Source organism: Cokeromyces recurvatus (assembly GCF_025118155.1).
Source record: "Cokeromyces recurvatus strain NRRL 2243 chromosome Unknown BX663scaffold_2, whole genome shotgun sequence".
Lineage (NCBI taxonomy): Eukaryota > Fungi > Mucoromycota > Mucoromycetes > Mucorales > Mucoraceae > Cokeromyces > Cokeromyces recurvatus.
Window position 1 is genome coordinate 1,256,217 of NW_026251388.1, and position 25,079 is coordinate 1,281,295.

The window sequence follows — 25,079 nt, forward strand, 5'->3', positions numbered from 1 at the left end:
GCGTAAAAAAAAAGATATATTTATTTATTGTATTTTATTTTCATTTTTATTTCATATATAAAAAAGTGAATCCCCAATTCGTCAACAGTAAAAATAATATTTACTGCAGTCCAAAGGTGGCCGCGTGGAGGCTAGGATTCTTTGCACCTTCTTTGTTCTTGTATTTTTTATTTTTACTAGGAGGTTAGAAAAAACCCACAGCTAGCACAATATGTAACGCCCTCTGAATCAACAAGATACCCTACAATGTCCTCCTAATTCAAGGAGGGCAAGATAGGGTGTCTTCCTCATCAAGAGCCCGGTACATAAGTGGTAACCATGAGAAAAAGAATTTCCTCCTAGGGCAGGGAAGAAGAAGAAGAATAAAATAGTATTATTTAATGACTTACCTATAGAAGAAATAGTAATAATAAAGAAGATAAAGAAGAAAAAATAACTTTGAATATCTACTTTTTTATAAGAATAAGGAGGTCGTTGTTGTAAATTACAGTCACAATCATATGAAATCGATAAGAATATGTGTTACCCCACATTTAATACACACATACACACAGTTACATTATTTAATTTTCTTCCTTTCTTATAAAAAGTAACAATGTGTAAAATAGTAAAATGTTGTCAATTTTGTATCTTTTTTATGGCTATATGAAATGTGTTTATGTTAAAGAAAAGTAAAGTAAATAAAATAAATATCTTTTCTTTTTCACTTTTTTGTTTATATTCTCATCAACTTTCTTTTTCCTATTTAGGCAACTAATATGCATCTCATTTGTACAATATACAACTATTTTCTAACAAGGGGTATTTGATAAGTCTAGTCTCCCTTATGTCGTACTTAAAATCATTCTTTTGCCCAAATGATGTTGTAAAGATTAACAATTTTAGCTTCTTTGATGTATGCTATGAAAACCAGTTTAAGTATCTTTGACTTGCATTCACAGTAATATTTTCCACCCCCTTTTAAATACTAAGATATGTTATAGATAATGAATTCTTTGATCCGCTTGTTTAATCAGTTCATAACATCAAGTCTTGAAAAAGCCCATCAATTAGACAAGCAAATAATGTGGTGTAGTTAGGTGTTTGGGAGCATAATCCTTCAGCTATTCACTTTTATACACGTCAAGGTTTCTATAAAGTGGGAAGCCAGACATTCAAATTAGGTTCACAAAAAGATACAGATTATATCATTATTTATTTTATTTAACGTACATTAAAATGAATTGGTTCTATTCCAATGATTATAATGGCTTTAAAAGAATCTTATAAAAATTAAAAGAGAGATAAGAAGAATGATAGAGAACATGTTACAATATACCAAATATAAAGGAGGAAATGCATTTCTTTTTTCAAATCTCTACTGTTGCTACATTTCAGCTCAGGAACAGTATAATCATCTCTTTTTTGTAACAAAGATATCAATTAGAATAGTTTGTTCTGATGATGCCTATTTTTTCCTTAAAAAAATAATAATAATCCATAGCAATAATGTTCATATTACTGCTGTCTTCCCTGTATAATTTACAGCTTTTGAAATATTATCCTTAACCTCTTTTAGCCTTCAGGTTTGTAGGCATTGACAAGTATTTGATAATATACTACACGGAACAAGGGATTTATTAGGTAATTCATTTCAACTTTTTTTTTTTTTTTTTTTTTTGATGAGGCAAAATATTAACTTTAGATGTAAAATTGGATAAAGGAAGAGCTAAATTATTCATTTTGATTATACAACATCTAGATAATGTTTCAGTAAAATAAAGTAAAAGGAAAAAATATTGAATATTCTTAGAAAAGAAATATCCTTGCATTTATTACTGTTACAGTGACAGAATTGTTATATTTGTCAATATCTTCTTTTTTTGAAGTAATCAGGAACACTCTTCTTTACACTAGTTTATAGAGAGATATTCATTGTTATCACAATATTCTTGGTAGATCTTTTTAAGTCTTTATTCTTAAGTAAGCCATAACATAATGTATATTATTAGCTAGAGAAGCTTGCTAATCAATTAAATGAATCTGTACATTACGTTTACTTGTGATTATATCCTGAGAGGTTGATTATGATCAAACACAGCAACTATAGATTTGTATCTGTATGTGCTTAAAATAAGGCTTTTTAGACACTCTATTATCTTTTTATGTCTTGAGGACCATAATGATACCAAGGTACATAGTACACATTCATGTGTAAGAATTTATTTCTAATATATAATCTAACTATAATAGTGTCAGGTAATAATAGCAAATTTGTATTTACTACTGTTCCTCCTGTACCTACTACCGTTGCTTGGTAGAATATAGTCATAAAACATCATTACTCATGCTGCTGCTGCTGCTTGAAAAAAGAAAAAAAAAAGGAGTCGCTGGTGTAGTACAAAAAATAAGAATAAATAAAAAAATTAAGGGTTCATTTGATTTGGTGGGGAACCCTTGAAGTGATTCGATTCCACAGCCTAGGCTTGGGCTAAATATGCTGCGAATTCTAGTCACTCTCCAAACACCCGTGTTACTTTCATCAGAAATAGAGGATACACATAGGGCTATGTTTACTGTAAACACACCACTTATACCACCACCGCCATTTATACCTACAACTACAATACTACTACCAACACATCCTTACAAATGTTAATAATCACTACACAATACCAGTGTTACTTACTACCACTACTACTACTACTACTACCACTACTACTACTTTGATTTGCCTTCATTTTTTTTGTAATCCTTATCATTGGATTATGGAACAGTCTATAATATACATGTATGAACAGGAAAAAAAAAAAAAAAAACTACTTCTTTTATTATTAACACTTACTATTATTATTATTATTATAAATAAGCTATATTGGAACATCAAATGATATACTTTGTTATATCGGTTGGGTTATAGAATATATAAACCTTTTTATGATATTTGTTATAGAACAAGCTCTGGATATAAGCACAAATAATATTATAAAAGATGAATTACATAATAAAGGATAAACTATGAGCCTGAATATATAATAAAACTCTGTATATAACATCTTGTAAATAATATAAAATTTAGGGACATCCAATTATCTAAATGTGTCAACTAAATAAGATATCGTATCATTTCTTAATATTTATTTTTATAACCTTGACAAAGGATTCAAGTCGTCTTTGATCCAATAAAATAAAACATAAAAGATATCAGGAACATATACTCAGATTAAACAATAAATTTTTTATTTAAAACTTGATCAGATCATTATAACACCCAATAGATAATCCATAGATCAGTCTCTTGAATCAACAAGACGTATATCCGAATACTAACACTGTTTCATGACTCATGTTATTTGACGGTTATTTTTATTTCTTTGATTCAGGATTCATTAATATAAATACAAGCATTTGTATAGACACAAAATAATCTTTAACTTCTTTCTTTAACTTTCTTTTAACTTTCTTTATTTTTTATTGAATAAAAAACAGTCTCAAACTATATTTCCTTTTGTTCCTTTTCTCTCTCTTCTATTTTCTCTTTTATTTTTTATTTACGTTCCATCACAACCATTACTGTAATGTATGCAACATTTTTTGAAAGCATCCAAACAAAGTATTTATTAAGTATTTCTCTAGAAAAAAAAAGTGAAAAGTTAGAATAAGCCCTCCTTTTGTTATTCCTTGTATTCGAGGAAAAAGACAGCTTCCCACTCGTAGCTGGGTGTCTAGTTAAAGGCAAACTGCAGCCACAAATTTCTCCGGCGTAGGGCAGGGTAAATGTGTACTTTACCATTGTGTTTTTCAAATACAAAAAAGTATAGAAACGTAAAATAAGAGCTTATCTTAAAATCATTTGTCTTGTTTTTGCTGTTAATCAATAAGGATTGCTAGGATTGCACAGCAATAAGACGTTTCTTTTAGAGTAGGAATCAGGACATGCTGAACAGAGACGTACCCTAACATAAAGACATTTAGTTTGTTAGCAATTTAGAATAAAGTTATAAAAGTAGAATATATAATTGTCGTTTGAAATGGTTAAAAGAAAAGAAAAAAAAATGATGACGAATAAGTCTACTACACAATTTTATTTGACGTAGTTGTCCGGTGCACTAGTTAGCCTACAACCGCACGCTCTGATTTTCTAGATCACGCGTAATTCTTTCGCATATTGATACGAAACCCTGATTCATCCATCAATGAAAATACAGTTTTTCGTGAAGTCAGCATCTGAATCCTTCCATTTCATAAACCACTCGTATCTCTCTTGTAGGTTTTCAGGACTATTGCGTTTCTCAGACTCGAAATTTGGTTTTTTGACTGACAGGTTACAAGTTTCGTTCATGTGCTTATGAATGGCTGATTTTTGTAAGCGAAAAATCCTCAAAGGATTTAGTCAAACTTTCAACAACATCACAAACAGTAACCTATGGATCGTCATCAACGAGGTCCAAGACGTGAGCTTTGTGTTCCTCTGTGAAGTTGTTTGGGCGTCCTGGATTTCTGGTTGATTTTTTGATCGGCACTTCACCAGTCTCTTCGTAGCTTCTCCACCATCGCTGAGCAGTTCGTTCTTCGACACCTAATTCTCTCCCGACCACAGCGGCATACCTCTGTCCCACAGGTAATTCGATCATACGATCGATGAACGTCATCCTCTGATTAATGCCATAGTCTGCATTTGTCCTCTTTGAGGCAACTTTCACTGGCTTTGAAGTAGTCGACTTTTTTGTTTTCAGTTGGTTGTTTTTTCCAATGGCTTATTCTTCATATAAGAAGAATGATCAACCAAGGTTTCAAGAATAATATTGGGATCGTCGATAGTTGACATGACATCTTCCATTGGATCATACGTTCGTTAATTGACCGTTTTCATTATAAATATTGTTTTGTCCATCTTCATAAAAAAAAAAAAAAAAAAAAAAAAAAAAGAGTTCTTCATCTCGTAAGGCTACAATAGACATTATAAGAAAGAGATAATCAAAAGCTTCCTCAGAAAAACTAAGAGGGGACATTTTATTCCTATGACAGCGAAAACTTATTTCTGATTGGACGACATTTTGTTCCTGTGAGAGCGAAATTGAATTCCTGATTGGCCGACACTTTACTTCTAATTAAGCGACATTTTATTTCTGATTAGGCGACATTTTGTTCAGCCCAGACGACATAATTTATTGGATCAGCTGTAAACTTGAAAAGCCAAAATAGTATATGTCATATTAGCGGTATGATGGTTACAACAAATCTATGTTGAAGTCTTCATACATTAGCAATTATTATGCACTGTATTTTAATTATATCTTTAGAAACTGCAAGAAGAAAGAGAGACAATTGGTTAAAGTTGAAAGGTAGCCAATAGAATATTATTTATGCTTATTGAATAGAGCAATAGCTCCAAGCCATTTTCCTCATGGCTTAGATGGAAATAATAATAATAAAAGCACAAAATAACAAAAGTAACTTTTATAACTATTTTTTTTTTGTAGAGATTTAATTCTATAAAGAATGCATTCTCACATGTAAAGAATGGGAGAAGAAAAAGAAAAAGAAAAGGCTAGTGTATCTTTTTATACACATATTGTATACATTTTACTCTCAAGACTCTGGTATGTATTCAAATAGACCTGTCTGAAATAGAATAAAATAGTAGCCTCACTGTCAAATGATATTTTAAATGTTGTCAATAAATTAGTTTACATAGATTTCATTGTAATGTATATTATAATTTTTTTTTCTTTCTGCAAGTTTATTTCATTATTCCTTGTATTGATTAACTACTCTTTACCACATGTGAAGCATCTCTACTTAAATACTCAAATTCCTTATTAGTTGTTGTCCTACACTTTTATTTGTAAAGATTACAACATAATAAAATAAAACTCCTATGTAATCTCTTTTTCTCACTTCTTTCTTCCCTTCCCTTTCACCTTTTAATATTATTATTGTTACATATGGCAGATATGAAATCATGGCATTGGATATTAATTGGTCTAGGCAGTGTAATGACTCTTCTTTTCTTTACAAGTGGTTTCATTTATTACAGACAAAAGAAAAAAAGATCCCTGACACTAAACGAGAGCCAGCAGGAGAAAGGTATCGAAATAATACCCGATGAAACGATATTTAGACGAAATGAAACTGAATCAAATATGTTTGATGAAGGTATCATTATAGCAAATCAACCCATGTCGAAGTTATCTATGCAGCAGCAACAACAACAACAAGAGTTTAATTATCATCGTCAAGACAAGGTAAATAAACAACAGTTTGCAATACTAACTTCTGTTCAAAATGGACTTTCACCACCTAAACAACAAAGGACAATAAATTCTGTTGTAGTAGCAGAAGAAGAAGAAGAAGAAAAGAATACGGCTACTACTACTACTACTACAATTCTTTATAGTGTACCCATCATTGGACAACAACAAGAACGAATAAAAATAAAAAAGGAAGAGAAGGAGGAGGAGGATAATGAGATGGTAGAAAAGAATACTTCAAAAAAGTTAAGAGTATTTTCACTTTCACCTATGCATTTGACTTTATCAGAGAGTCCATGTTCTGAAGGACGAACTTCTTCTTCTTCTTCATCATCATCATGTCATCCTAATAATTATAGTAGTGTTTCTAGTCATGGTGATAGTACTACATATCGGACCGTTACTACTTTAACTCCATATAATTTAAATGAGCTTGACTGGAGAGGTCCCACACCTCCCTGGACTCAACATTATCCTGGTCATAATGAAGATTAATGTATAAAACCTATTGAATCAATTTTTATTACATTCACTGTTTAAAATAGATAAAACCTTGTACATATAATAAAATAAAATAAAAAAAAATAACATAAAATAGATTTCTTTCTTTCTTTCTTTTGTTTATAGATGAATGAGACCTTTAAGGACTACTATGTTATTATCAACTAATTCAATGGGTAGAACTTTTATGAGAGAGAATAGTCTTGATACTTATTACAGACAGATCTCTTTTGAATATCAACGTATACTTCATGTTGCAACAGAATATCATCGTGAACATGTTTATAGAATTGAATGTAAAGATTGTAATATCGTTTTATGCGACCGAGGAATGCATGTAAATAGAGTAAGTTTCATAAGCCCTTTCTTTTATTATCATCACCATTCCAATCTATAAAGATCTTTTTAGGCCTCTAATGAAAAAACAGTTGAACTCTATTCCACTGATTTATTTCCTAGCACGTAATAAATAAATAAAGGGATAACATATACATTTATTTATTAATTTATTTATTTATTTACTTGTAGAATTGGATTTATTTATGGTGATTATCCTACAACTTTTTGTCGGTGTAGAGTCAGAGATTTTGCTTGTACAAACTGGTAAAGTAATGTAAATGGAATATTAGACTAGCAGATAACGAAAAAAAAAACACACACACTTATATCTTCCTTCAAGTGGTAATGTAGTTGGATATCATGTCAATATGCCATGTAAATCATGCCAAAGTCAACCTAACAGTGGTCATAGTTGGATGTTTAGAAACAGTGCTATCAAAGCTCAAATTATATATTTGAAATGTATAAATAATAATAATAATAATATATTTGTATATACATGTTGTGTAATAACACGAAAAATGTATCTATATTTTTTTTTTCTCTTTATCTATTAGTGGGTTTAAATGCAATTGAATTACCTTTACTTTGGGGTTTCGTTCGTGAAACAAGTGGCAATTTTAAAACAGGTGATGAAGAAGCAGCTAGGTTATCAAGTCAATTATCAGTTCATTTATCTTCATTCGTTTATTTCTTTGTACATGAACCTTGGCCAAAACGGATATTTGCAGTCACTTACAATGATTCAAACACACATGATGAATTTATTCTATATTCAAGATAAATAGATCATGTCCTCTTATGTGTACAAAAGTTTATTATTATTATTATTATTAAAATATGAATACAATGCAAAAAAAAAAAAAAAATGATGATGATCATGTATCAAATAGAGGCAGGTTCCCAATAGGTCGCTGTTGAAGGAGTTGGTTGACATAATGTACTTGATAATTGTTTCGCAACTGCTTCATAATAGGCCCAAATCTCTTTTTCTGCACTATTAAACATATAACCTCTTCTAAAGATTTCAATACATCTCAAAGCATATTCTCGAGAGAGTCGAACCTCTTGTATCGATAAGAATTTTTTAATTCTTATCTCTTCTTCGATTTCCTTCTCCGTCATTGCAAGACATGAATTTCGTATCAAGATATCCCAAGCACATAAGAGATTAGCGGATGATATTGTACATGTACCGAGGACTGTAGATTGATAGTCTAATAATCGAACGACTTGAATAGCACTTTTATAACAAATGGCTTGCGCTCGTAAAGTATGAGCCAACAGATCATAGGATGATACGTCCTGCTCATCCATCATGACATTTCTTTTTCGTTTATTATTATTTGGATTTTGTAACATGTCATGCTCAATCGGGAGACCTTGAATCGTGAGTAGATGGTGAGTCAATGTGGGAGAGACAGGAAGGATGGGTAAATAGGGTTCATACAATGCAATTAAACATTGAAAATACTGGGCTGCTAAACTTACTGAGTCAGGATTAGATCGTTTATCTTCTTTCATACGTCTCTTAAACTCAATCTCATGTATGCCATCTTCAAAGATAGTTGAATTTAATTGATTCTCTTTGGGTATCTGTTGATAATATAATCTGTTTATATCTCGTTCAATGTCCTTTATAAAGGAAAGAGGAATACAATCATCATCACTAAATCGAACACGAATAAGGTAAGGATGCATCGTCTTACTCATGCGTCCTATATAATATTCTCTCATAATCGCTCGCTTAATCTCTTGAGTTTCATCTGGTAGAGCCCTTGAGAGACAGAAATCTTGACAGGCTAAATAAAAGGATCTTAAGAAAGATTTCTTTTCGTTATCCAATGTCATAGGCGCCTTAGGCCCTCCACCCGTATTACGATTTAAAGGTATCCCTCGTTGATTATTGATAAACTGAATAAATTGAGTCGCATCTAGAAAGGCTGCATGAAGTCTTACAAACGTCTCATATTCTCCTGATCTACAGTTGTTTTCTAAAGAGACATGAGGTTGTCTATAGACAGTTTCTATTAATATTTGACGTATTCGAATCGCCATATCAAGATACATATAAGATGCCTTGGGCTGTAATATTTTCCCTTTATAAAGTGACATGAGTAAATAAGTGATCATGGTCTCTAGTGTGGGTTCATCAAATTGAATTGAAATGAATGAACGTGCTTTGTTAAAATAATATTCTCCTAATGCAAATTGTTGATCATAGGGAACGATAGCCATAATATGTTTACAATGAATGACTAAAATAATTGCGCAAAGAGCAGAGACGACAGGTGAAGTCTCTAAATCCGATGGATCCTTTATAAACATATCATAAAAAGTCTTTTGATGAAAGATAACATGATTTAAAAAGCAACAAGAGAAATAGGTATTGATGAGTTCTAAACTTAACTCCTTTCTTTCATAAAGAATACTAGGAACTTTATCATTCACTCTTGATGTCTCTGGAAGATTTAAGAAGGAAAGAGAAAATAAAGGCTGTGATACAGACAGTTGAGATATATTATTATAGTGTTGCTGTTGTTGCGATTGATTCTGTATAGATTGTACTGTAGCTAAATAACTCCCCTTTCGAATTATACTACTTAACCCATTTCGCTTAAGATATCCTATAACAGGTAATGTAGGTTGCCTGTTTATCACTTGTATTGTACTGAATGTTTTTATATAATTTAATAAGTTTGAATGCGATTGAATATCAGTATTAATACTTATGCTTCCATCTTTATTAAATGTAAGTTTCCAGTCTTTTGATGTTGTCATGCTACTATTATAAGTCGATAAAGAAGAAGTAAAAGTAGATGTTGAAGAATCCGTGTCAGAGTTAGTATCTTCCAATATATATTTTTGTTGTTCAACAAGTAATGGTAATTTTAAAGAATATAATTCTTTTTCTAAAATTTTCATGTTTTCTTCCAACATGTTGATGTGAAATTGAAGTTGTTGATTATAAGCAGCTTCAATGTATTCAATTTTTGGTGGAATTACTGATTTAATGTAATAACATTGAATACCAAGTCGATTACATCTATTGATCAAAATTGAATGATTAGTTACAAGTTCTTTTATATGCATGTATGTATATAAATGTGTGTGTGTGTGTGTATATGTGTGTATATATGTATGTATACATATTTTATAACCTTTCACAAGGCTGACCAGTTGTGCATTTTTTCTTTCTTTCTCTACAACCTATTTGATAAAAGAATTCAAATTAGACATTATATGAAAGGGAACTTTTTTTATTTAGTTATTTATTTTTATTTGATAATTAAACTTATTTTACCTTCACAAGGAACTGTCTTTCCTTTACGTTTAGTAGTAGACATTAATTCTGGAAGAGAAAAAGAAAAAAAAAATGGTTAAATCATATAAATTTGACACAAGTAACTAAGGTCGACATTTTTAAAAGTCAGCTATCCTATTTTATGATGAAGAATCCAACTTGATTAAAAAGAGATTTATTCGTCAGAAATGTTATATTATTAAGTTCTTTTAGATTTAAAAGTCTTTAACTGAATGAGGATATAAAATGATGCACCTTGGAAACCATTAGCCAATGATAATTGAGCATTTTATATTCAACCTTACAATTCACTGTTGTTGTCTAAAAATTTATCATTGATTGTGTGTAACTTTTTACATAGGATAAAAAGTGATTTAAAGATCTTGAAAGCAGTTGAGGCATGCTTCTTTTTTTTTTTGGTTTGTTTTCAAAAGTAATTTTGAGTAAAAAAAAAAAAAAAAGTACTACTTTCAATGTCCACATTTTGGTTCCTTTTTTTTATTTTTTATTTGCCCCACCCCCCTCCTTCTTTTTATTTTTTTTGCTGCCAGACATCAATTTAAGTTAATTAGACTAGGACACAATACATATAAATATGTGTATGGATTTATTTATTTATTTATTTTTTGTAACTCTTTTTTTTTTTTTTTTTCTTTCTCTTATACACATAATAAAAAATGTCATTTATAAACAAATTTATCGATAAAGCTAAAGGTTCACGTCAACAACAACAAAATCAGGTTTCTTCTACCCCACAAAAAGAACAACAACAACAACACCATAACTCTTTTGTTTCGAATCTAGCAAGTCTAAACATGTCATCTCATCATCAACATGATGTTGCAATGAAAACTAAACACTCATCATCTCGACTTGAAGAGAAAAATGAAAAAGATAAGAGTATAGAAGGTAATTGTTTATTTATTTATTTATTTACTTCAAGTTAGTGGTAATCATCATGGGTATATACATACATACATTTTATATAAATAAATAAATAAAAAAAGGGGAGACTATTCATTTCTATTTTGTCTGTTATATAGGATTAATTGAATCTTTGCAGCTATTAAAGAAAGACAGCTGTAAACGAGACTTTTTAAATGTAATAAACACATGATTAACACCTATTTTTTTTTCTTCTTCTTCTTCTTTCTTTTTCGTTGTAAAATAGCTTCTCATGCTGAGTTTTGTTCAATCATAACAGCAAATGATACAGCAGCTAACCATAAAAAAAAGAATGAAGATCTTATAGTCCAATCACAAGCTTATCATGATCGATCAGCACTCTATAATGATCAAACGATTATTAAACAACGACAGGATCGACCTCGACTTAAATTGACAGATTTTAATGTCTTGCGTACGTTAGGTACAGGCTCCTTTGGTCGTGTTCATCTTGTTCAATCTCGTGTGAATCGTCGATATTATGCTATTAAAGTACTTAAAAAATCGGAAGTGGTTCGTATGAAGCAAGTCGAACATACGAATAATGAAAAGCATATTTTGGAATCAGTTGCACATCCTTTCTTGGTTAATATGTGGGGAACATTTCAAGATACAATTCATCTCTATATGGTCATGGATTATGTACCTGGTGGTGAATTATTCTCTATCTTACGACGATCAAAGGTAAGAAAAAGGAAAAAAAAAAAAGACAATAACGCTTCATCCTTTCTTTCTATTATATGTAATTAAAGCGTTTCCCTGATCATGTTGCAAAATTTTATGCTGCAGAAGTTATATTGGCTGTTGAATATTTACATTCAAAAAATGTAATTTATAGAGATTTAAAACCAGAAAATTTGTTACTAGACAGTCAGGGACATATTAAGATTACTGATTTTGGATTTGCCAAACATGTTCCTGATATTACTTGGACTTTATGTGGGACACCCGACTATTTAGGTATGATATTAGAAATATATATATATAATAAGAATCACGATAAAACTGATATATATATATATATATGTGTATATAGCACCAGAAATTATTCAATCAAAAGGTTATGGAAGAGCTGTAGACTGGTGGAGTTTAGGTGTTTTAGTCTTTGAAATGTTGGCAGGGTAAAAAAAAAAAAAAATAGTAGTTATAGTTTCTTTCCACTGAACTTGTTTCAATAGATATCCACCATTTTATGATGATGATCATCTTAAATTATACGAAAAAATTCTTGCTGGCCGTGTGAAATTTCCTCAGTATTTTATACCCAATTCAAGGGACTTGTTAAAACGTCTCTTGACAGCTGATTTAACAAAAAGATATGGTAACTTGAAAGATGGGAGTGAAGATATTAAACGTCATGCTTGGTTTCAAGGTGTAGACTTTAATAGAGTCTTGGCTCGTCAAATTCGACCTCCTTATGTACCCGATATACGTGGTGATGGTGACGCTAGTCATTTCGATAAATATCCAGAAACAGATGAAGAATATGGTAATCATTATTCACCTGATCCTTTTAGACATCTTTTCCTTGATTTTTAATAACAAAAAAAGAAGAGAAAAAATATCTTTTTTTTTATATACAAATATATTTAATATGTAATAATAATCATTTTGTTCATAAAAATGATTCTATTTGTGTATATAATAAACAAAGCCTATCTATCTATCTATCCTTTCTTTGTATATTACATCATGTATGATGAAACCTAAAACAAGAATAGTAAAGGAAGAGAAAAGATCCTGTAGTATATGTTTCAAGTAGAATCGCCAATATTGAGATAAGGTTACACAGTTAATTTGAAGATAATGTTACACGTCTTGAAGGACAACACGCATCTATTTTTTAGGCAGGCTAGAGGACTAACTACAGTCTTAGGTTCAAATAATAGGATGATAGTTTGATTCGACTCGACTCAATTAAGGTTGAAAAGTAGAATAAATAAACCAATCAATCAATCAATCATGAGTATTCTATATAAGCCATCCAGAAGACGGGGTTTTACATTCAAATCATACACTACTTGTAAGATATATAGTCAACACTAAAGATGATTCATATACTACTGAAACACCAACATAGTCGTACGAATCACTTATGGAAAGGGCTAGGTTAAGTCATAGTCAACTTTTTTCAAGAACTGTCTTGAACTTAATGTAAATCTTGATCCTATTTTATTAACGGCAGCATTCTTTTTTTTTTTTTTTTTTTTTTGAAAAAAAAACTAAAGCCAGTTTCTGTGGAATTTATTTTATTTCTTTTACACTGTAGAAATAATATATATCAGCATATACATATACATATTTACATACATATAAAAAGAGGGTTATTATAACAACAACTTGGCCTTCTTTTATAGCTAATAAATAATTATTATAATACTGTTTTTTTTTTCATGACCTTATTATATTTAAAGTTTATATGTGCAGACAAATCTCCGCATTTTCTTGTAAAATATTCCAAATAGAGTAATTTGTTATACAAGAGAGAGTAAAGAAGTATAAACTGGAATCATACTCTCTTTATTATTTACATGTAAAGCTTTCAAGTAATGAAATCCAAGGTTTATTTTCCCCCCACACATTTTATTTATTTTTTATTTTATTTTATTTTTTATTTTTTTAGAGAAATATGTATTCACATGTATTATCTTTCTTCTTTCCTTTTTCGGAGCAGAAAAAGAGAATGATAAAATAGAATTCCTTACTACTACTCGTTTTTTTTTTATGACATTGACTATTGTAGGTAAAGTTTATTATTATGTCAAAACATTGTTGATTAAAAGAGAGAAAATAGGATTATATCATGATTGCAAACAAGGCATCCATATCGTCCTTTTTTATGTTGATGTCGTTGAATGATAAGGTGATAGCCATTTATGTTGTCTTCCTTCATAAGGAGAAGAATATAGATCAGAAGTGATGATAGCTGAGGAGGAAGAATGTGATGTGTTATTATTATATTGATAAGAAGAAGAAGAAGAAGCAGCAGAGATAGAGGTAGGTATAGGTGTAGGTGTAGACGTAGGTGTAGACGTAGATGTGGATGTAGATGTAGACGTAGGTGTAGGTGTAGGTGTAGATAATGATGGATAGTAACAAACTGGTTGTTGATAATAGTGGTGGTGGTGGTGGTGGTGTTGTTGTTCAGTCGAATCTTCTGCTGCTGTTGTTGTTGTATCATTGGATGTCACTAATTCATTATGATGATTATCAACGACTTCTTCAACCGTATCAGTTGTACTTCGAGATTCATAATCTGAATAAACTAAATTAGGAGTATTGTCTCCATTGTAAGGCTGTCTTGCACAACTAAGATCACGATCTATTTCTTCTTCAGTAGCACCTACAACAAACGAACGTAATAATAATAATAAAAAAAAAAGAGTTAAAGATAGATAAATACATCCATTTTGTAAGTATAAATAGAGTAGAATAGAAAAAGGATATCAATTGTATAAAGTCTTTCGGGTGGAATCCAATTTTCATATTTCTTTTCATTTTGTTCTTTAGAGACTTGAATTTTTACTAGATTAGATTAAAAAAAAAATAAAAGATAAACCACCAACCCCATCTATTATATTTTCTTTTTTTCTTTCTTTACATTGTTTATTTAATTGTGACAATTCCTGCTTAAGTCTTGTGATCTTTTCTTGTGCATCTTTTACAAGATCTGACCGTACTTTCATTTTTGCATACTAAATACAAAAAGGTAAGGTGAGTTGTGAATTTATCATTTCAATTTTTTTTTAAGATTACATAAAACTCATTCCAAGCTTGTTTTTTTTGAGCTGCGAACCAATCTTCAATTGATTGACGTTCCAGATTTCTCCAACATTCTACCTTTTGTAAACGTTCATTTTTTGACTGATCAAGTTGAGTCATCAAACGAACATATTCTGGATGTTCAGATACGTTCATTTTTTCAACTAATTCATTGTGTCTAATAAGATAAAATAAATGAATATGTAATTTGACATCAAAAAATCATACTCATAACCATACTCTTGCTCTTGTTGTTGTTGACTTTTTTTTAATCTATTTTCAAGATCCGAATCCTTCTTATTGTTAGCACGCAGTAGTTGATGATGATGATGATGCTGCTGCTGCTGTTGTTGTTGTTGTTTCTTTTTTTTAACAGAAGAAGATTTTGTCTTTGTAACAATATAATCCACTGTAGATGGGATACTTTTTTTAGTAGAAGATCGACCACTACGAGTAACAGATGCAGTCATTTTAAAAATTAATGTATGTATGTTATATTTTAATAATAAAAAGAAAAGGGAAAAGAGGAAAAGAGGGAAAAAAAATTAAATAAATAAATATCACTTTGATTTTTCAGTATGGAGGGGATTTAAATTTATAATAAAAAAAAAAAAAAAAAAAAAAAAAAAAGCTAAAAAAGGGGGGAAAAGGAAAGAGAATGAAATAATATAGCCACAAAAAAAAAATAAAATAAAAACTCCTCAACCACACACACACACACAAAACGTAATTGGATTTATTATGGAGTGAATGGGATGATGTATCACAACAAAGCATTAGAGATTGTTAGTATAGCAGCAGTGAATGTATGTATTTACTTACTTACTTATGCTTAGGTAAATTATTATAAAAGAAAATGAGCATTGTTACTGTAACAAAGAAGAAGATATAATAAAGTCTTTCTCTATTTACTTTATTTTTTTTGTTAAAGTGACTAATATCAAAATTCGAAATTAAAAAGATGTGTAACACCCTTATTTTTTCAAATAATAATAATAAGGGATAAAGTAGTTAGTTAGTTGCACGAGCAATAACAACCACCTTTTATCATCGGACTTTTTTTTTTTTTTTTTTTTTTTTTTTTTTTTTTTTTTTTTTTTTTTTTTTTTTTTAATTAGTAGTAATAAGCTGATTGCACAATAAACCCCAGGTTCTTTTTTTTTTTTTTTTTGTCCCTGGTTTTTTTTTTTTTTGACATGTTCAGCTTGAGATCTTTATTGAAACCTATTTCAAATAATAATAAATTAACAACTTTTCGACGTTTATTGCATTCAACAAATATAGTTCGTAATGTTACTATTGAACAAGAGGAAGTTGCTACTCAACGTAATTTCAGATCATTTTTTTTTTTAAAAAAATAAAAATGTTGAATCCTTCTTAATTACTTTTTTTTTTTTTATTATTATTATTAAGGTGCTGAGCGTACCTTAACTCGTTTCTGGAAACGTGCTGGTATTAAAGAAGATAAAGGTAAGGTTATAGAAAATAAAGTAAACTCTTTTATATATGTATATACAGATACATAATAATATAGGAATACATAGATGGTATTACTGTGGTTCTCGATCACCGTAACTTACGTACACCTAGCAAGCATATTGTAAAATTCCCTCTAAATAAACGACATTTAGCTTTATTAACAGCTGCTGAATGGGATGCTCAAACAACGAATCTAAAAGCCCATAGTTTACCTTTGGTAATTTTTTTTAAGAAAAAATAATCTCACTTATTTGTATACATTCCGTTTTTGATTACAAACTAATTCATTTCAAATAGACTTCTATTGTTGCACGCTCAATGGATGCCTTTGATCCTGCTCATTCTGAAGATCCAAACTTAAAGTCAGCAGTGATTGATAAACTTATGTCTTATTTTGATACAGATTCTGTTTGTTATTTTGAAAATTCTCCAGAATCTTTGACAAAACTTCAAGATGCTCATTGGAAGCCAATTATTGAATGGGTAGAAAAGAGGTTTGATGTGAAGATCAATACAACTACAGATATCTTTGCACTTTGTCAACCAAAAGAAACAAAGACAAAGTTAAGAGCGAGTGTTGAAGCCATGGATCCATTAGAATTAGCAGCCTTTGAAAAAGCTGTAATGAGTGCTAAAAGCTTTTTAATTGGTCTTGCTCTAGTTAAAAAGGGAATTTCAGTTGAACAAGCTGCTCAAGCTGCTCATGTTGAAATGAATTCTCAAATGGAGCGATGGGGAGAAGTTGAAGATAGTAAGTTTAAGATTAAAATGATATATAATATAAACATTCATTTTAATTATAATTGTAAAAAAAAAAAAAAAAAAAAAAAAAAAAAAAAAAAAAAAAAAAAAAGGTCATGATGTCGAACGTGAATATATTAGACAAACACTTGGATCAGTGGCAATAGCTGTTATGGATAAATATCAAAATTAATATTTATATAAAAATATATTCATATACAAATATGTGTATATAAATGTATATATAACCTATGCCAATATGTTGTATATCATTCATAAAGAATATATTAAAAAAGAGAGGGTTTATGATAAAGACATAAAAGTCCCATAATATCTGACATAGTAATTACACTAGTTACTTTTCTTGATTCTTTTGAATCTAATATCCAAACACGATGAGTATCTTGTTTTATCATAATATCAATAATTTCCTTTAAAGTGGTATCTGATGTAGCGACAGAAGGTGTAAGATAATCTGATGTAATCTATATTAATTGTACAAGTATGTAATGTATATGAGTGAGTTTATTTCATATTCTATTCTATCATGTACCTTGATATATTCTTTACATGTAAGCGTCAATTGTTCAATATGTTCTAGATTAGCACCTGGTAAATCCTCTACGCAAAGATCACCTTCAAACTCATTATTTCTATATGTATATAATGAGTACATAGATGCATATACATATTTATTTATTTAGTTAGTTAAAGAGAGAATATGAATACATACTTATTAATAACAGGAACAGCACTAAGATTCTCTTCAGCCATAAGATGATAGACATCTAAAGCTCTTTCGAGGTCGGTGGCTGTAATTAACTGCTTTTCAGAAACCAAGTTTTCTAAATCTTGTACACGACAGTTTAAGTCGAGTATATTGGAAACAGAATCTGGATACTTTACAATATGTCGAATAATGTCAGTTTGAGACAAAATCCATGGATTTTTTAATTCATCATCAAAGTTTACAACAAGGGCTCGATGTTTACCAGAAGCAAAAGCACGTAAAGTCTTGCAAATACAAAAAAAAAAATAACTTAATTTCTCTCTCTTTTATTTATTCTACATTTTTACCTCAATAAGTTTGTCTTTACAATCTACTTTATGAATTCGATAACTTTCTCTATCTGTATCAAGTCCCAACACATTTTCTACTGGTTCATCTAATTTCAATTTTTCTTTTTCAATACTATTTCCTTGAACAAGATATAATAAAATATCAAAAAGATTCACAATGCTGACAATTTCTGTGTTATTATGAGAAAAGACGGGTAAGGATGTAATCTTATTATGATACATTTTTCCAAGGGCTGTTTGAATAGATACAGTTGGACTAACAGCAATTAAAGCTGGCTTAGTTTCTGCTAAACTAAGATCAATAGGTCTTAATTCTGTAATATCCTTAATAAGAGAAGAAGACATTGTAATATATAAATAAATAAATAAAAGGGAAAGAAGTACAACAAAGTTCTATTCTCCTATTTCTTTTTTATTCTTTTCTTTCTCAGCTTATATATACAAATTTATATATAGAACAAAAAAAAAATTTATGCAGCAAGCAGCAGCAACAGCAGCAGAAGATGAAAAAAAAAAAAAATAGCAGTAGTATTGCTATTATCATCTGTCAGATTAAAGTGTCACCAAAAAAAAATAGAACCATTATGTTTAATTAACTATCATTTTCAAGCATTTATTTATCTTGGTAATAGAATATAAATAAACATTTTATTTAATAATAAGGGAGGAATCCATTATGTATAAATACACGTATTATTACACAGAATGTCACCACAATAAACTATTCTATTGAGTATATCTTTCCTTCTTTCCTTCTTTCTTTTTCTTCCATTTACACTGTTTTATTTTAAACAACTAACAGAAATAAAGTCATTTACCAAAAAAAAAAAAAAAAAAAAAATAAAATAAAAAAAATAAATAAATAAATAAATAAAATAAAATAAAATAAAAATTTCCAATAAAAGTGAAAAGTTCTTTTAATCAAGTATTTTATCATCATCTGATATGTGTATAACATGGATTTTTTTTTTTTTGATTAATTCCTAACATACAAGTACAGTTGACGAAAATAACTTGGTCCAATAAAAAAAAAATCATTGGTCATTTTGAGAAGAAAGTGGGACACCTTTTTTAAAAATGGGACACCAATATGAAAATGAGATAGTTATATGATCTTTATTTTTGTTCTTTACAACTCTTTTTCATAGTTTAAACATCTTTGCCCAGAATGACAAGGAATGTTGTATCCAACTCTTGCAATCTTCCCTACTGATATGCACTAACGCCCTGCGAATACGTTCACTAATTTTCTCTTTTTTCTGTCTGACTGAAGAGGGGCCATTATTTACAACAGTTTATAGCTTGGACCTGAACTCTTCAATTAGGATTTAAAAAAAGGAGAATAGGGTGGCAAAGACAGAAGCCAATATCCTTCTTGTTCCACCCATCCCTGAATAAACACGGCCTTGTGAATGGACGCATTGTCAAGGAGTAAATACTTGTAGTTCATGTTGGCCACATCCAGTGTAGTAAGAACTTGTTCTACAAATTCGAGAAAGTCGTTGCTAGTTGTACCCTTCTTTTTGGTAGCAGTAGCTGTTTCCTCAGTTCGTGATTGTTTTCCGCTTTCTGTATTCATAATAACTTCTTTTCTGGAGAGTGTGTAATCAGGTCACTCTTGTCAATAGTACCTAAAATGCTGACATTGGGTCCCTTTGTCTCAACATTGATCTTGCAAGGTTTTCCAGCTTCAGACCAGCCATAATAGCGATGCATGCTCCTATTGAAACCAGCTTCATCCAGGAATATGCATTCATTTATAAAATCGATAGTCTGGTGAAATCCAATAAGTGACAGCATTTCGTCTTTTGGCAAAATGTTACATCTGCATTTCTAGCAAAGTAACTAGGCACGATACGCTTGTAAGTGAGGGCGGCATTTCTTTTTCATGTGGTGTGCTACTGATTCTGGGAGTAAATTTTTTATATCCTTAAACTCCTCGCAAAGTTGATCTATAACAGCTTCAGCGGTCATTGTTAGCTTATTAAGTAACATTTCGAAAATAAAGACAGTGTGCATGTTTTTAAGAAGTATCGTTGTCCGACCTTTATGCTCTCCAATCGTAATAGTATCAGGAAAGCCATTCTTATCTATGTTACTTGTCCTTTCGTTCCATTCTTTGAGCTTACGTGCAGCTGTTGACTTAGGTAGTCCCCACCCATAATACTCGCTTCACGGATGGACATATTCTCAAACTCTTGTATCAAGTTGATCAAGTTTACTACTTTTGGCTCGTTTTTTTTTTTTTTTTTTTTTTTTTTTTTTTTTTTTTTTTTGTGATGTACGATCTCTTTTTATTCTTGCTGTCAAGGGAGGGCCCTTTAGGATTAGAGCTAGTCTGCTTCTTAGCTATTTTACTTTTTTTTTTTCTGCATTTATTGCTGCAGACTCTTCTCAATCCATGTATGATTGAATCATTACAGGTACTGTCTCACCATCAAAAGTAAATTCTTCGTTCATATTGCAAAATAAGAAAGTTCAAGGAAATAAATGCAAGAGAGAGAAAAAAAAAAGCTTTGAATAAAATAAAAATTGGTTAAAGCAAATGATAGGTATATTAGTGTCCCATTTTCATTGACTGTCCCACTTTCTTCAATATTTTTTTTTTTTATTTTTGGACCAAGCTATTTTTGTCAACTGTATTATTAAACTTTCTTCTCATTTCGGGCTACATTCAATTATTGTATACATATTCAAAGTGTGACAAAAAAAGACAGTGCACAGTAATGGTAACTTCCTGAAACAAACAGATTCAAACTTGTCTTGTCTATGATAACTAGAATCATTTTAGAAAATTAAATGACGACAGTTTTCATGTATTTATAACCACCCATTTGTTTAAATCATTGGAGGGAATGAAATTATTGATTAAACCAATAGGAAAAACAAGGTTTAAATATACGTCCGTTGACGAAGACGAGGATGAAAATGTGGTAACAAGCTCCAAGAGCCGCGCTTTATTTTCCTTTTATAGATAAAAAAATAATAATAAAAATAAAAAATATACTAGAATCCCCTTTTTCCCTTTATACCTTCAAAAGTCGGAAGAAAACTCAATTGGTTTTGATATAAGGGAGGGGAACATGAATGAAATAAATATAGAATTAAAAGTAAAACATAAAAAGATAGTTGGAATCAATTTTTCCAAGTTTCTTGTAGCCAAGAAAGCCATGTGGGTCGGGTTGTTACCACATTTTCATCCTCGTCTTCGTCAACGGACGTATTGTTGGTCGTTCCTTCAACAATCCTTGTTGACTGCGACTCGGACTCCAATGTGGTATTTTTTCCTTTGATAGAAACAATTGAGTTTGCTATTCTGGTGCTGTCGTTAAGTTGCGTGCTTGGCTTGAGGTAATATCGTTCAAATGTATTGGAATTATGACTCCAATTAGCATGTTGTTTGACCTCCGAAATCGTTATTCCATTTTCAACTGCTTTGGTGCTTGAAGCTGACCTGATAGAGTGTGGTTTGTAAGAACTAATGTCAATACCCGCTTTTTCCATTGCTTTTGAAACCCATGTAGCTACAGTAGAAGGACTAGCGGATTTCACCTTGTCTGGTTCGAGAATGAATGCCAAAAACAAACTATGGTCTATAGGAAGGTTATTGCGAAGATGGCTCGACCTTTGTAAAAAGTCAAAAAGTGTGGAAACAAGGCACATGTCATTGTCATCTGCCAATCCTAGTATAACAGATTTCACTTGAGTCTCTTTCGCTTCTCTGAAATGTATAAGAACTGACACTGGTTCTTCGTTTCTAAGCTCCATTTGTACATCTCTAAACTGCACTCTGCCAACATCTGATCTTGGTCTTGCCATAGTCGTCAAGCATAACAATAAAATTGTTTTTTGTTGTAATTCATATAAGTTGATAGATTGATTTTTTGGCCATTCTTTTGCGATATAGTCCACCAGTATATTTGTGTCCCATATTTGGAGATTTTGCTTGGTAGGAATGTTGACTTCTGATCTTCGTTTTGCTTTAAAGAATTCAACTATGGGTTCTTTTGCAGCTAACGGACCCTTTTCTGGATGCAACACTTTAAAGACAGATGCTAAAGCTGATCTCAAACTATTTAGGTATTGGTATGAAAAGTGTCGATTTTCTAACAAAAAACGTAATACATTGGCTTCGTCGTATGTGGTAGGCTGTATTGGTACTGGTTGTGCTGCGCACCATTGTGACCATTTTTTCCACCCAGTATTATAGTTCTTTTGTGTTTTACGTCTCTGGGCATGTGTCAAAAATTCCACTGTGTCCTCTTCCAAGTGACCAGCGGTTTTCCTCTTGTTGCAGATAAGTGCCATGCGGTCATCTTCCATCTTCTTATCTTGAACATCAGAGGTTTGTTGATGTGTTTCATTTGCAATAAGGACGGGAACCAGAACTGGGTTGGCCAATACGGTGTGATTAATACTGCCTTCTGGATTCGTTGCTGTTTTATTATCTGCATCACTTGCGGTATGAACTTCCATGGAGGAAATAGGTACATTCCCTGTTTTTTCCACGTTTGTTGAAAAGCATCTGTTGCTGCTGCCTCCGGATCTGGTCGCATGCTCCAAAATATTGGTAGTTTGGTGTTCATCCTGTCTGCAAATGCATCTACTGTTAAAGGACCCCATCTCTGGTTGATCATTCGAAATAGCCGTTTCGGTAATAGGGCCTCGTAGAGTAAGTTTTTTGTTGCGGTGTGATGCTGTCTGCTCAGCCAATCTGCTCGAATATTCTCCAGTCCTGGTATGTGTTCGTATTCGACTTTGAGATTGTAGTGGTTGCATAGATTTTGTATCTTCACTGCTAGGTCCTGTAGTGTTCGAGATGCTGTGCCTCCCGACTTGCTGCTGTATTTCAAAGCAGTCATGTTGTCTGTAAATATTTTGATGTGTTGATTCTTGAAGTCTTTGGCATGTAGTTTTAGAGCAAAATATATCGCTGTCAGCTCCCTTGCATTGATTGACATGGTGTTCTCTTCGTTCGTCCATGCTCCAGTGGTTTGCATCGTGCCAGAGCTCACACCCCATCCTAGGTCTGACGCATCTACATATATTGTTGCCGCCTTCGGTTGATTGGGTGCTAATTTCTTTATTGGCAGGCCGTTCTTCTTCACCATCCAACTTGTCCACCATTGCAGTTCTTTCTTGCTGTCCTCCGATAGTGTCATTGGTGCATTCCAATTCTGTAGATGTCTGTTGAGTGTTAGGGAGAGATCCCTCTGCATGTATCTGATGTGTAACAGGGCTTCTCCGATGGCTGGAATCATGGAAGTCATCTTCCCCATCATACTGGCATACCATCGACAATTGTATTGGTGAGGTGTGGCTTTTATAGCTTGTTTGGTTCGAACCATGAGTTTTGAGATCTTCTTCCCTGGGACTGCTATCTGCATGGTCTTCGTATTGAATTTGAAGCCTAGGAATTCCTGTTGTTGAAAGGGGATTAGGACACTCTTCTGGAAATTTATTAGGAAACCCAATGATTCCATATGTGACAGTACTATTTGTGTGTGGTTCGTTGCCTCTTCCTTCGTCGCACCCAGAATACATATGTCGTCTAAATAATATACTAGGCGTATTCCCTGTATTCGTAATGGTTCTATTGCAAATCGCATCATTTTGCTGAATACTCTGGGACTGACACTCATCCCAAATGCTAGAGTTTTGTACTGATAAACAACTCCTTTGTTCTGGAAAGTCAAGTATTTCTTTGAGTTTGGGTGAATTGGGGTGACCACATAAGCATCCTTTAGGTCCAATTTGCAAATAAAATCGTTTTTCTCGATGATTTCCCTCAATGCAGGTACCCCTTCCATCTTGAAGTGATGACACTGGATATAGTTGTTGATCATTTGGCAATCCAAAATCGGTCGACGTTTTGTCGCTTCCTGTATTGTGAAGAAATTGGATAAATAATCTGTGTTCTGCGTTGGTGATACCTCTATTATCCCCGCTTTGATAAATTTGTTGACTGCCTCGTCCACTGCCAATTGTTCTATCTGGTCTAGCTTTATACGACGTAATCTCCAAGGTGTTGGTTTTTTTAGCAAAGGTATCTGATAACCCTCTCGTATCACTGACAATGGCCATGGGTGTTTTGTAATCGACTGCCAATTCTTGAGAAAATGTTGTAGTCGACCCCCTGGCCCTATGCCGTCTGCTGGGATGCTGTAATTCGTCATTGATTTTATTGGGGGTTGGATGTGTGATTGGATTGGTGGGGTGATTGTTGTTGGGCTGAGTTGTTGTTGTGCGGGGTTCCCCACCGTTGTGAGGTACCCTGTCCAAAAAAAGCACCTCGTGCTCTGTTACTACCTCTTCCATATCCGAAGCTTCTATTTCCTCGTTGATATCCTCTACTTGAGAATCCATTTCCTCGTCCTCCTCCACGATTACTACTGGCTTGTTGAACGAGTTTTCGTTTAAAGTTGGCTTGGTGGTATTTGTTAAGAAATTCGTCACTGTAGGCGTTCTTAGATTTACTATCCTCTTCTGTTGTTTCCAGGTGGCGGATACTAAATGGGATGTTAAGTGCTTTGTCTGAATATTCTTTTGCTTCTCTTTCTTGAGCTTTTGCTGTGGCCAACCCAAAGACTGCCAGTCGTCGACTTTGCTCCCTGCATCTGCTGATGATGTCTTTTGCTTCGTCATGGTCTGCTTCTTCCAAGACGTATTGAAGTTGTTCAAAGATTTCCATAGCA

General features: G+C 31.8%; 10 protein-coding genes across 10 annotated transcripts; 5 read left to right on the forward strand and 5 right to left on the reverse strand.

Annotated features, from left to right (window-relative positions):
- Positions 1 to 4,403: 4,403 nt before the first annotated feature.
- Positions 4,404 to 4,819, reverse strand: BX663DRAFT_548379 (uncharacterized protein; the record flags this gene model as incomplete). The annotated part of the gene is made up of 2 exons (XM_051531073.1): positions 4,404 to 4,700; positions 4,766 to 4,819. The coding sequence occupies 2 exons, from the start codon at positions 4,817 to 4,819 to the stop codon at positions 4,404 to 4,406; spliced, it is 351 nt and encodes a 116-aa protein (XP_051387307.1).
- Positions 4,820 to 5,277: 458 nt separating this feature from the next.
- On the forward strand, positions 5,278 to 5,795 carry BX663DRAFT_495516 (uncharacterized protein). The gene is made up of 3 exons (XM_051525653.1): positions 5,278 to 5,324; positions 5,463 to 5,582; positions 5,669 to 5,795. Exons 2-3 carry the CDS (start codon positions 5,503 to 5,505, stop codon positions 5,748 to 5,750), a joined length of 162 nt encoding a protein of 53 aa, XP_051387308.1. The 5' UTR covers positions 5,278 to 5,324; positions 5,463 to 5,502; the 3' UTR covers positions 5,751 to 5,795.
- On the forward strand, positions 5,773 to 6,899 carry BX663DRAFT_495519 (uncharacterized protein). The gene is made up of 2 exons (XM_051525654.1): positions 5,773 to 6,069; positions 6,139 to 6,899. The coding sequence occupies exons 1-2, from the start codon at positions 5,928 to 5,930 to the stop codon at positions 6,726 to 6,728; spliced, it is 732 nt and encodes a 243-aa protein (XP_051387309.1). The 5' UTR covers positions 5,773 to 5,927; the 3' UTR covers positions 6,729 to 6,899.
- Positions 6,900 to 6,921: 22 nt separating this feature from the next.
- BX663DRAFT_426497 (uncharacterized protein) lies at positions 6,922 to 7,857 on the forward strand (the record flags this gene model as incomplete). Its single annotated transcript, XM_051522551.1, has 4 exons — positions 6,922 to 6,987; positions 7,144 to 7,196; positions 7,414 to 7,577; positions 7,631 to 7,857. The coding sequence occupies 4 exons, from the start codon at positions 6,922 to 6,924 to the stop codon at positions 7,855 to 7,857; spliced, it is 510 nt and encodes a 169-aa protein (XP_051387310.1).
- A 14-nt stretch (positions 7,858 to 7,871) lies between these two features.
- BX663DRAFT_495522 (uncharacterized protein) lies at positions 7,872 to 10,478 on the reverse strand. Its single transcript, XM_051525655.1, has 3 exons — positions 10,378 to 10,478; positions 10,235 to 10,283; positions 7,872 to 10,119 (listed from the first exon to the last, which is right to left on the reverse strand). The coding sequence occupies exons 1-3, from the start codon at positions 10,418 to 10,420 to the stop codon at positions 7,959 to 7,961; spliced, it is 2,253 nt and encodes a 750-aa protein (XP_051387311.1). The 5' UTR covers positions 10,421 to 10,478; the 3' UTR covers positions 7,872 to 7,958.
- Positions 10,479 to 11,490: 1,012 nt separating this feature from the next.
- On the forward strand, positions 11,491 to 12,861 carry BX663DRAFT_426253 (kinase-like domain-containing protein; the record flags this gene model as incomplete). Its single annotated transcript, XM_051522528.1, has 4 exons — positions 11,491 to 12,006; positions 12,075 to 12,282; positions 12,359 to 12,443; positions 12,501 to 12,861. 4 exons carry the CDS (start codon positions 11,491 to 11,493, stop codon positions 12,859 to 12,861), a joined length of 1,170 nt encoding a protein of 389 aa, XP_051387312.1.
- Positions 12,862 to 13,936: 1,075 nt separating this feature from the next.
- BX663DRAFT_557888 (uncharacterized protein) lies at positions 13,937 to 15,695 on the reverse strand. The gene is made up of 4 exons (XM_051531789.1): positions 15,325 to 15,695; positions 15,079 to 15,262; positions 14,924 to 15,017; positions 13,937 to 14,665 (listed from the first exon to the last, which is right to left on the reverse strand). Exons 1-4 carry the CDS (start codon positions 15,552 to 15,554, stop codon positions 14,160 to 14,162), a joined length of 1,014 nt encoding a protein of 337 aa, XP_051387313.1. The 5' UTR covers positions 15,555 to 15,695; the 3' UTR covers positions 13,937 to 14,159.
- A 585-nt stretch (positions 15,696 to 16,280) lies between these two features.
- On the forward strand, positions 16,281 to 17,497 carry BX663DRAFT_529042 (uncharacterized protein; the record flags this gene model as incomplete). Its single annotated transcript, XM_051530211.1, has 5 exons — positions 16,281 to 16,410; positions 16,498 to 16,554; positions 16,629 to 16,780; positions 16,861 to 17,314; positions 17,418 to 17,497. 5 exons carry the CDS (start codon positions 16,281 to 16,283, stop codon positions 17,495 to 17,497), a joined length of 873 nt encoding a protein of 290 aa, XP_051387314.1.
- A 94-nt stretch (positions 17,498 to 17,591) lies between these two features.
- Positions 17,592 to 18,606, reverse strand: BX663DRAFT_529043 (uncharacterized protein; the record flags this gene model as incomplete). Its single annotated transcript, XM_051530212.1, has 4 exons — positions 17,592 to 17,789; positions 17,858 to 17,957; positions 18,038 to 18,318; positions 18,382 to 18,606. The coding sequence occupies 4 exons, from the start codon at positions 18,604 to 18,606 to the stop codon at positions 17,592 to 17,594; spliced, it is 804 nt and encodes a 267-aa protein (XP_051387315.1).
- Positions 18,607 to 19,959: 1,353 nt separating this feature from the next.
- Positions 19,960 to 20,844, reverse strand: BX663DRAFT_548387 (uncharacterized protein; the record flags this gene model as incomplete). Its single annotated transcript, XM_051531074.1, has 3 exons — positions 19,960 to 20,104; positions 20,243 to 20,526; positions 20,806 to 20,844. The coding sequence occupies 3 exons, from the start codon at positions 20,842 to 20,844 to the stop codon at positions 19,960 to 19,962; spliced, it is 468 nt and encodes a 155-aa protein (XP_051387316.1).
- Positions 20,845 to 25,079: the final 4,235 nt, after the last annotated feature.